Genomic DNA, 10,988 nt, shown 5'->3' with positions numbered 1-10,988 from the left:
CCAAGCCTGGCTAACTCAACCGAATATTTGATTTGCTCAGCATCTGGAGGTGTTGCAGGAGTCAATTTTTACTTCAATGAACTCTCCAGCCATTTGAGGTTCTGGATTTCCCTGTAAAGAAAAACTAAAGGCATATCTGTAAAACCACATACCTTCAACACAATGAAAGGCAGACAATTAGTATGCAATTATTTTTGCTTCTTTACAATTCATATAATAGGCATTAAAACATTGTCATTACAAATTTATAGGGTAACCTTAGGTTTACAAATTAATTCAGCAAAATTTGGGACTATTATGGAGCTAGATAGTGTGAAATTTTAAATTTTATTTCAGGAAGTATTAAAGTGGTAAGGTGCATAGTGACGACAACTCTTAACAAAAAGGTCTTTTCAAGGAGTCATCGTACAGGAAATTCATGCATAGATTCTACAAGTCGAGAAGGGTTTAACATAAAAGTAGTGGCAATGAGACTGAAGCAGGCATTCCCACAATCTTTAATGACCTTGGTGACTAGAGAATCAACAAGCAACTAACTACCTGGTTCCATGAAGTCATAATCTCATCAGATCAAGTACATTGGATAGGGTCAGCCACAACTTAAAAGTTTGTCCCACTGCATTGACTTTAAACACATAATCAAACTGACACTTCCAGTGCTAAACTGAAGGAGTACTGCAATATTACAAGTGCCTTCTGTTAGGTAGGACATGAAGCCTTGGTCTTGACATACAAATTTAATACAATCCCACAGCAATATTTTAAAGAGCAGGGGAGTTCTTCCCATTGTCTTCGCCAGTAGGTATTTTAATCATCATTAGTGAAAATGGATTATCTGCTCATTATCACATTGTTTGCATGAATTTGCTATGTCCAGATTGTTGTAATATAAGAAATCAGAAGCAACATTTCTAAAAAAAAATCTTAATTAACCTAAACTTTGGTAGCCCAGATGTTGTGAACTGAACTGTATCATTTGAACAGTATGGTGGCATAGCTGATAGAGCTGTTGCCTTACACTCCAGTGAGGGAGGGTCAATCCTGACTTCCGGTCTTGACTGTGGAGTCTGCAAATTCTTCCTGTGATCACATGCGTGGGCTTCCTCCGGACAATACATTTTCCTTCCCAAATCCCATAGATATGGGGCATGGTAGTTAAATAATCACCATGAATTGGTCCTAGTGTGTAGCGTGTCTTTTTGTGTGAGACAGGGTTGTTGATGGGAATCGGGGAGAATTTTTTTAAAATCTTGATTACGATAGGGTCAGTGTTAATGGTTCTTGTTTCACAGTGGGCCAAAGGCCCTGGTTCTGTGCAGTAAAATTGCAAGTTGGCTTTTAAGGTGTTATTGTTCATTGCCTGGACTGACATTTATTTTTAACAATAGAAAATGTATACTCTCCAGCTGGCAGGTACAAGAGAAAACTACACGTATAGACTTTGTCCAAAGTATAGTTTAAACTGCTGAGTGCTGGCCATTTAACAGCAGCAGGGAGGACAGCAGAACAGAGGCACCCTTGTCATAACCTACATTAATTTTTCAGTCAGATACTGATTAGTTATTTGGGTAGGAACTCCAAACTTGTGGCACTCTGGCACCAATTCTTACATCCATACCTACTGCTACAGCTGAGGGCAGTTCAACCAACACAAAGCAAAAAATCTGGATATTTCATACAAAATAGTGCATTAACCTGGTGATTGTACACCACCAAAAGCCAATAACCAACAAGTCCTTGAGGGACAGAAAACAATCACCTATTAACTTATTCCCCATAGTTAGTGCTAATTCTGCTGTAAAATGACAAAGTGGATTTGACTCCAGCATTGAAATTCATTATACTGAAGTCAGCAGAAACAATTTGTGAGAACAGATGACTGCATCAATGCAATTATAAACCATGTTTAGCTCAACAATGGGTAATAAATCTCTTGACATAAAAACAATAAAAAAAATTAGATTTCCACTTCATCTTTAACACAGTAAAACACCACCAAGTTCTTCACAAAGGGTTATTCAAATAAGATTTGTTACATAAAGTGATACTAAGACCTGGTTAAAATGGCAGGCTCTGAGACAAGAATTAAAGGTCAGGAGCAAGCTAGAAATGTTTAGGTGAAGAATTATTTATTTTGGGGTCAGGGCAGTTGAAGGCACAGCCACCAATAGAAGTCAGAAGTGGGGGTAAGTAGAAATCACACATTAAAGGATTACAGGCTACAAAGATGGGGAAGGATGGGCCATGGAGGGAGTGGAAAATATAATTCATATAGACAAAGAAACTTTTTCTCAGAACTGAAGACACTGAAGCATATAGTCAGCGAATGCCCACATCAACAGAAGACCACTGACTGAATATTTAAACAAGACATGACATACATGGACCTGAACATAGCTAAGCTGCAGTGACCACAGTAGTTTAAGGGGAATATTTTACTTTTAAATTAACATAAGGGTGTGCAAAATTAAAATCTGTTCAATCATATATTTATTGAGGAATGATAAATAACCTGGTTAAGCATCAAAATGTCCATTCACTGGTTTCGGTTCCCAGATAGTTCAGTAAAAGTCTTGGCCACAAGTCCAAAAGAAATTCACATCTCAATATTTTACACCCATTTTTTCCCGGTACAGTGGTTTGATTTGTAACTGGCAACTAGCATCTGAGCGGGAAGCCAGATTAAGTTTAGCTGGCAGAAGTCAAGCTTTGAAACTTGTCCCTCAGGTTCTTCACCAGGCCTTGCTGGGTTAGATCTGTCCTACTGCCAAGTTGGCGCATCTCCCTCCTTGGCTCTGGTTGCTGAGTGCTGGAGGTCAGCTTCTCTACTCCTCCATAACTCCGCTGTTTGGCCTTTGGGTTAGAAATTCCCTGTCTCCTGTCCTTGTCTTCACCTTCTTGCCTAGATTTATATTCTTCCGATTCTTGGTAAGCCCTGCACCTTTCCATGACTGCTCGAATCGAGATTTTCTCTCGGGATGTTGGAGAGCTGATCTGGACAAATCCCTCATCATCACTGCTGTTGTCCTTAGCGACCTGCTCCTTCCTATGAATACTCCAACTATCACCATCACATGGCAATTTCTCCATGATTATGACTTTCTGATCATCTAGCAGTAACTCTGAAGAAACGTAGTGGGTTGCCTCCAGGCATTTGGTAGAGTGGCAGAACTTGGACTCTGAACTGGAACTTTGGTCAGTGCATGTAGAGTCCAAGGGAGTAGTCCGTGAACATGTTGCGTGGTTATTGGAAGAGCTCCCGGGAGCCTCTTTCAGGAGATACTGGATGGAGGAATCTGAATGCAACATTTTCCTGGGCACGGTGTCAGAACCTGCTCGTTTCCCCATTGTGCTAGCAGGGCAGAGGCCAGGTTTGGATTTGCCTCTTTTTTCCAACAAACCAGAATGGGACATTCTGCCTTCCATCATTCCATTAGGCATGGACAAGCTCTTGGAAAATCGGCCCAACTTTGCACAGCAACTTTCAGGTGGCTTGAAGAGGTTTGTTCTGGCTACCCTCAGTATAGAATCCTTTGTGACTTGATCATGCATAGAGGTATACTTGGAACGGAGCTCCCGAACATCAGGCCATGGAAATGTTTCCGCCTCAGTAGGGCTCAGTGGTCTCAACTGGGGCCTCACTGGAGGAGTTATTAGACTGAAAATAGTACGTCTGGGTGAAGTGATCTTGGTGGAAGGAGGAAGAAGTGTTTGCAAATACTTATTTGGCGAGTCAGCATCAGGTTCTTGCATTAACGCAGCCAATGGGACTTGCCCTTGGATAATAACTTGGTCATAGAGAGGCAAAGATGGTGATTCCTTTGGCTTATCTGCTGGAGGTTAAACAGAAACAAGTAATTAAAAATTATTCACAAGAGATTCTGTGGATGCTCTAAATTTTGAGCAACACACAGAACAACTCCCCTCAGTCCCTCTCCACACACACCTTCATTTTCCCTCCATTCTGGTGGTCCTCTCACCCCTTTCTCTTCCCCTCACCTACCATCATGATCTGCCCATCACCTCCCTTTAGTATGTAACATGCCTCCCTTTATTCCCTGGTCTACTGGTTCTGCCTTTTGCCCATCACTTCCCAGATCCTCACATCATTCCCTTTTATCCTTTCTCCCCCCCTCACTTGGTCTCATCCATCATCTGCCAATTGATACACCTCCCCTTCCCCTCACCTTCCAACATCTCCCTTTCCAGTGCTAATGCAGGATCACAACCTGAAACAGGGTTAGAAACAGATAGTGGTAGATATGTAGAATGATTGCTGGAGGAAGTGGTGGAGCCAGATAAGATCACTATATTTAAGAGGTACTTAGAAAGGCAAGACATAGAAAGATGGGCAAAATTTCTGACTAAAGGGCTCACGTCTGTGCGATGTCTCTTAAGTCTCTGGTCCATTGCTGGCTCACCAATACCTGCCTCAACAACCTACCATCCTCACCTTTGTGTTCATGTCTCTGCACCTCTCCAGCCTTCCACTTCTTGGAGATCTTTATGTTCCTACAGCTGACACTATTACAGTGGTTGCTTCTAGATGACCATGTGAGTTCTATCCCTAACCCTGTCCAATTCTCCACCTCCCTTATAGTCCACCTTGAAAAATCCACATTCTGCCCTTGTATTTCCTTCCACCTTAAACACAGTATACATGCATCTTCAATGAAAAGCAATATATCGGCAGATGCTGGATAGTCTTAACAAGTCAGAGGGAATCTGTGGAAAGAGAAGTTCTCAATGTTCCAGGACCTTGATGCTTCATCAGAATACAGGGAGGAGGATGCAAGTGTGTTTTCAGTAGAGGATGGTGGATATGTACATAAAAGGTAATGTCTGTGATATCATGTCAAAATAGCTTAACAAAGCCAGTTACCTGTACATCAAGCTTCCTGGTCTGTGTAATGCATTACTAAAGGTAAGGTGGTGAGAACTGATTAGCCAGCTAGATTTACACAAGTAGGCTATGGAAAACTGAAATAACATGATATACATGTTAATGAGAAATGCTGGAAAAGCAACTTGTTGACTGGTACAAAAAAAATTCATTGTAATGAATTTTAAGCTATGTATGTATAGACCTGGACCTACTGCCCTATCGCCATAATAGTTCTACAGCAGATGTAATTTCACTGGGTCTTCACTTGGCCTTTGATCACCTGGATAACAGCAATACTCTACATGAGGCTGCTGGTTATTGATTACAGCTCAGCATTCAACTCCATCATACTCTTAGTACTAATCAACAACCTCCAAAACTTGGCCCTCTGCAACAGGTTCCTAAACTTCCTCATCGGGAGATCATAGTCAGTGCAGATCAGAAATAACATTTGCTCCTCGCTGACAATTAACACCGGCGCACCTCAAGAACGTGTGTTTAGCACCCTGCTTTACTCTCTCTACACCCATGATTGTGTAGATAGACACAACTCAAACGCTGCCTATAAATTTGCTGATAACACAATTATCGGCAGTATTTCGGATGGTGACAAGGAGGTGTACAAGAGTGTGACAGATCAGCTGGTTGAGTGGAGTCATAACAACCTTGCACTCAGTGTCAGTAAGACCAAGGAATTGATTGTGAACTTCAGGAAGGGGAACCCAAGAGAACACACAACAGTCCTCATCTAGGGATCAGAACTGGAAAGGGTGAGCAGTTTCAAGTTCCTGGGTGTCATCATCTCCAAAGACCTATCTTGGGCCCGACACATTGATGCACTTGCAAAGAAGACATGACAGCAGCTATATTTCATGAGATTTGGTATGTCACCAAAGACTTGCAAATTTCTACAGATATACTGTGGAGAACATTCTAACTGGTTGCATCGAATTTATTATGGGGGGGGCTAACACTGCACAGGATTGGAAAAAGCTGCAGAAGGACATCTTCAAATGGCAATGCCTCAGAAAGGTGGCATTCATCATTGAGAACTCCCTTCATCCAGGATATGCCCTCTTCTCATTGCTACCATCAAGGAGGTGGTACGGGAGCCTGAAGACACACGCTCAACATTTTAGCTTCTTCCCCTCCACCATCAGTTTTCTGAATTGCGAATGAATCAATCCATATTCCTCACTATATACTCTGCATATATTTCTTATTGTAATTTATATTTTTTAAAAATATGTATTGCAATGTACTGCTGCCACATCTTTCACAACATATGCCAGTGATATTAAACCTAATTCTGATTTAGAAAGTCCACAAAATAAGAATGGAAAATAAATGTGTACCCACCCGCAGCAACTATTTCCTTCTCATCTTCCTGAACCGTTACCAGTTTTCTGACTTCACTGCCCCGTTCCTCTTCCTTCTCCTGTGCCACCTCCAGCAGACTGCCTCTCTTTCTGACCACTGGCTTGCTGTTCTTAATTCTCTGACTGTATATCCTGGCCAGCTGGTAGACCTTGGTCTTCATCTTCTCTGTCACCTCTCTCAGCAGTTCTTCACCCTGTGCCTGGGCCACCTGTGGTCTTGTGATTGGAGTGCGGTGGTCACAACTCAGATTCTGAGTTAGGTCGGAACCGGAATCTGGCAGCGGTGCACGTTCATCTTCAGAGCATTTACGTTTCTGGATGCATAATGACGTTTGAGGACGTGGAACATATTCTTTGGCTTGGTTGCCGACCTCACTCACTGATGCATCATTTAGTCTTTCTCCAGTAGGCCTTGCTTGAGAGGTTATGGGAGACACTTCTGGAGTAGCACTTAAATCACCATCTTCCAGAATAACTAATGGCTCGTTGAAATCTTGACACAAGTTACTTCTAACACTGCTGAGTTGTTTTGTTTGAGATTGTTTGGGGTCCTTCTCTTCAACTTTCTTTGGATTCTCTGAGTTATTCTCAAAAGACTCAAACCCTTGTACTGTGTCATGTTTCTGTTCTGCTCCCTTTGGAGACTTTGTGGCAATATTTGACATGTTTTCCATCTCTTGCCAGATCTTAATCATGTCCACGGGTGATCGGAATTCACTCTCTGTAACTGGGTTCTGTTCACCAGAACTGGGCTCCTTCGAGAAGTCCAAAGGTGGCTTTCCTGCCAAAGGATCATTTGATTCTGGCTGCTGTTGTTCTAAGGCCCTTACTGGCTCCAAAGGCAAATGAGCATCTCTGCAGGAGCTCACGTTTGGAAGGTCCTGCAAAGCCCTGACCGGAGGGTCATTCCTCCGGGGAACAGCCACATTGGAAGATGCCAGTCGCCTTCTTAAGGTGGCCTGCCGCAGATCCTCTTCCTTGTTTTGACCATTTAACTTGGACACAGAGTTCCTGACCAGACCCGCTGGGATGTAGGTCAGGCTTTCTCTCCTCTTGATGCTAAAATTGGCGTCTTCATGTTCTGCATTGTCATAGTAACTTTTAATCTTCTCAATGAGCAGCCGGTCCTGCCTGGAGAGGGTGGAATCCCTTCTCTTAGGAGTGTTCCGTTCAACGTCCAATTCCATCTCCTCCTGGCCTTTTAAGACAGACTCCTCAGACAGGCTTCCCTCCTCTTGGCCATTGCTGCCCCAGAAAGCGTCACTTGGCCGCCATTCATCATGCGTGCCCCTGTTCCGCGATGTTTTGTCACTGCTTTCGAGGCTACTTTGCCTGTTGGTCACCTTTGGCGACACACAACTATAGGAGCTGCCGTCGTCGTTCACCAAGCTGTTGCACCTTGACGGGCTGTTCAGGAAATGCTCTGCAATGAGGCTAGCCTGCCCCAGCACCGAAGGAGGGAGGATGCTCTGGGAATCCCGCTCCTGCTCCTCCTCCGAGGAGTCTTCGCTGCTGAAGTGCTTTGGCTCATCGCCCACCTCATTGAATGGGCATTCTGCAGCAGAACCCACAGTTCCCTGCTCGGGGCCGCCTAGATCTGCATCAGTCACCTCCGGGACCTCGTCTGCTCCCTTGGTTCCCTCCGGACTGTGAGTAGCCTCGGTGTCCGACTGCATTTCCTCGAGGGCAGACTGGCAGGCCTCCGTGACAATCTGTTGAATGGACATCGGCTCCACGTCAGGGGTGACCTGATGGTTACAAAAACGTGGCAATGTTAAATAAGGTCAACAAAAACAGATCTCCAGGAGATGCCGGAATCTGGAGCAACAAAGCATCCGGCTGCAGGAACTCAGTGCATCAGGCAGCATCCGTGGAGGGAAACAGTTGAGACCCTTCCTCTGGACTGAAAGAAAGAGGGGAGGTGGCCAGCGCAGGAAGCTGGAGGGTAGGTGTGAGGCAAGGTGATAAGTAGATTCAGGTGAGAGTGAGAATGACATCAAAAGCTGGGAGGTGTTAGGTAGAAGTGACCAGCCTATAACCCCTTAACTATTGCATATTATGAAGTACAAGAAGAACTTGATCATTCGGTGAAGTGAGCCCAGGATTGGCAAATGGATTTCCAGTACAAATATGTAGACGATGATTTTGGAATATCAAGCCAGTATAGGACTTTTACTACAGCACTAGCCAGTGTAATGGAGCAGAGACACCTAGGAGTACAAGTGCATAGTTCAGTGAAAGCAGCATCACAGCTAGACAAGTGAAGGTGTGCTGGCCTCCATCAGTCAGGGGCACTGAATGCATGAGCTGAGACAATTATGTTGCTTTTGTACGAGTCACTGGTGAGGCAGCACTTGGAGTACTACGCACAGTTTTGCTCTCTCTCTTAACTGGAAAAATGTGGTTAAACTGGAAAAGGTGCACAAAAGATTTATGAGGATATTCAATCACAAACAAGAGAAAATCTGCAGATGCTGGAAATCCAAGCAACAAACAGAAAATGCTGGAGGAACTCAGCAGGCCAGGCAGCCTGCTAAGTTCCTCCAGCATTTTGTGTGCGTTTATGAAGATATTGCCAGGATTCGACAGTCAGGGTTACAGGGAGAAGTTGACTAGGCTAGGTCTGGATTCCTTGCAATGTTGGAGAACGAGGGGCAACATTATCAAAATGTTTAAGATTTATGAAAGGTATAAATAATGTGGATGAATACAGTCGTTTCTCCACACTAGGGGCCATGGGTTTCCGATGAGCGGGGAAACATTTATAAGTGACCTGAGGGGCAACGTTTTCACGCAGAACGCTGAGTATACGGACTGAGCTGTCGGAGGAAGGGGCTGAGGCAGGTACAAGCACTTGGATAGGTTTGTAGAGGGAAACAGGCTGAATTGTGACTGCTCGGATGGGCACTGTGTTTGACACAGAGCCACTGGTTTGAGGAGCCCGTCCTCTTGCTGTATTGCTCTATGACTCTATGATAGTGAAGCTATCATGCATGTGCCTATCCAATTTTTTTTTAAAGTAATGGGCTCATTATGCAAAGGCCTGATCTATAACCCTGAGGCCATGGATACAAACATGGGAATTCGGGGTGCCTGGAGGCCACTGAACATGCTCCACCATTAAAAACATGGCTGCACTGATTGTCAGCTCGTCCACACATTCCCCCCTACTCCAGCAAACTTTCGCCCCTTGCTTATTACGAACCTACCTACTTCTTTCTGGGCTGTCAGGGAGGTGACTGAGGCAGATAAATAACATTTAAAAGACATTTGGACAGGTAAGTGGAGAGGAAAGCTTTAGAGGTATTTAGGCCAAACGTAGGCAAATGGGACTAGCACAGATGAAGATCTTGGTTGCCATGGCCCAATTAGGCCAAAGATGCAATGCTGCACACTCTATGACTTTGCCTTGAAAATATTTAGACATTGACTCCACTGCCCTTTGTAGTAGTATTCCAAAGACTCATCCCCCAGAGTGGTGGAATTGATGGGGTGGGGGGTGGTTAATCATCTCCATCTTAAATGAAGAATTTATTCTTAAACAAGTCAACTATCAGCTCAGTACTTCAAGAATATGAATACACTATAAAGAAAATGGCATTTTAAAAATGTTGGTTGGTATCAGATTATTGCAGAAGTTATTAACATCATCTAAGGATTGAAAGATACTGCCAGCATTTATCATGGTTTACTGCTGAGTCCAGTCCCACCACCAGATTGGTCACCTGAACTGCTCTCTGAAGTGGCAAAATTAACCGTTACTCGGACGTGATTCAAAAGGAAGTGTGTGGAAGCAAATGAGATTTTAAATCTTTCTCTTCAGTTTTTACTGGGGAGAAGACAATGGAAGTTAAGAAAATGAGGGAAACGAGTGATGTCTAGGACCACATGCAAGTGAGCAGAGATGAGATACTGGAGGCCTTAAAGTTCATTAAGGTGCACCAGTCATTGAAAGTGGGCATGCAGGTACAGCAGGCGGTGAAAAAGGCGAATGGTATGCTGGCATTTATAGCGAGAGGATTCGAGTACAGGAGCAGGGAGGTACTACTGCAGTTGTACAGGGCCTTGGTGAGACCACACCTGGAGTATTGTGTGCAGTTTTGGTCCCCTAATCTGAGGAAAGACATCTTTGCCATAGAGGGAGTACAAAGAAGGTTCACCAGATTGATTCCTGGGATGGCAGGTCTTTCATATGAAGAAAGACTGGATGAACTGGGCTTGTACTCGTTGGAATTTAGAAGATTGAGGGGGGATCTGATTGAAACGTATAAGATCCTAAAGGGATTGGACAGGCTAGATGCGGGAAGATTGTTCCCGATGTTGGGGAGGTCCAGAACGAGGGGTCACAGTTTGAGGATAGGGGGGAAGCCTTTTAGGACCGAGATTAGGAAAAACTTCTTCACGCAGAGAGTGGTGAATCTGTGGAATTCTCTGCCACAGCAAACTGTTGAGGCCAGTTCATTGGCTATGTTTAAGAGAGAGTTAGATATGGCCCTTGTGGCTACAGGGGTCAGGGGGTATGGAGGGAAGGCTGGGGCAGGGTTCTGAGTTGGATGATCAGCCATGATCATAATAAATGGCGGTGCAGGCTCGAAGGGCCGAATGGCCTACTCCTGCACCTATTTTCTATGTTTCTATGTTTCTATATATGGACTGTAGCAAGGCCTTTGATAATGGTCTGGAAGGTTAGCTTGCATGGAATCCAGCAGAGCAAGTTGATTAGA

The 10,988-nt window shown here is 44.1% G+C and overlaps 1 protein-coding gene across 3 annotated transcripts in view; it reads right to left on the bottom strand.

Moving 5' to 3' along the window:
• Positions 1-87: 87 nt before the first annotated feature.
• The window catches only part of LOC134348676 (pleckstrin homology domain-containing family G member 3), a 229,093-nt gene continuing 218,192 nt past the window's right edge, over positions 88-10,988 (bottom strand). For all 3 annotated transcript variants that reach the window (XM_063052453.1, XM_063052462.1, XM_063052470.1), the window contains 2 exons: positions 6,245-8,012; positions 88-3,833 (listed from right to left, as the gene is read on the bottom strand). In XM_063052453.1, coding sequence (XP_062908523.1) covers positions 2,689-3,833; positions 6,245-8,012 — 2,913 coding nt within the window. In that variant the 3' untranslated portion in view covers positions 88-2,688. The remainder of the gene's footprint in view (positions 3,834-6,244; positions 8,013-10,988) is intronic.

This window comes from Mobula hypostoma, chromosome 1, assembly GCF_963921235.1.
Source record: "Mobula hypostoma chromosome 1, sMobHyp1.1, whole genome shotgun sequence".
Lineage (NCBI taxonomy): Eukaryota > Metazoa > Chordata > Chondrichthyes > Myliobatiformes > Myliobatidae > Mobula > Mobula hypostoma.
Note: the sequence above shows the minus strand (reverse complement) of the source record. Positions and strands in the feature narration are given on the sequence as shown.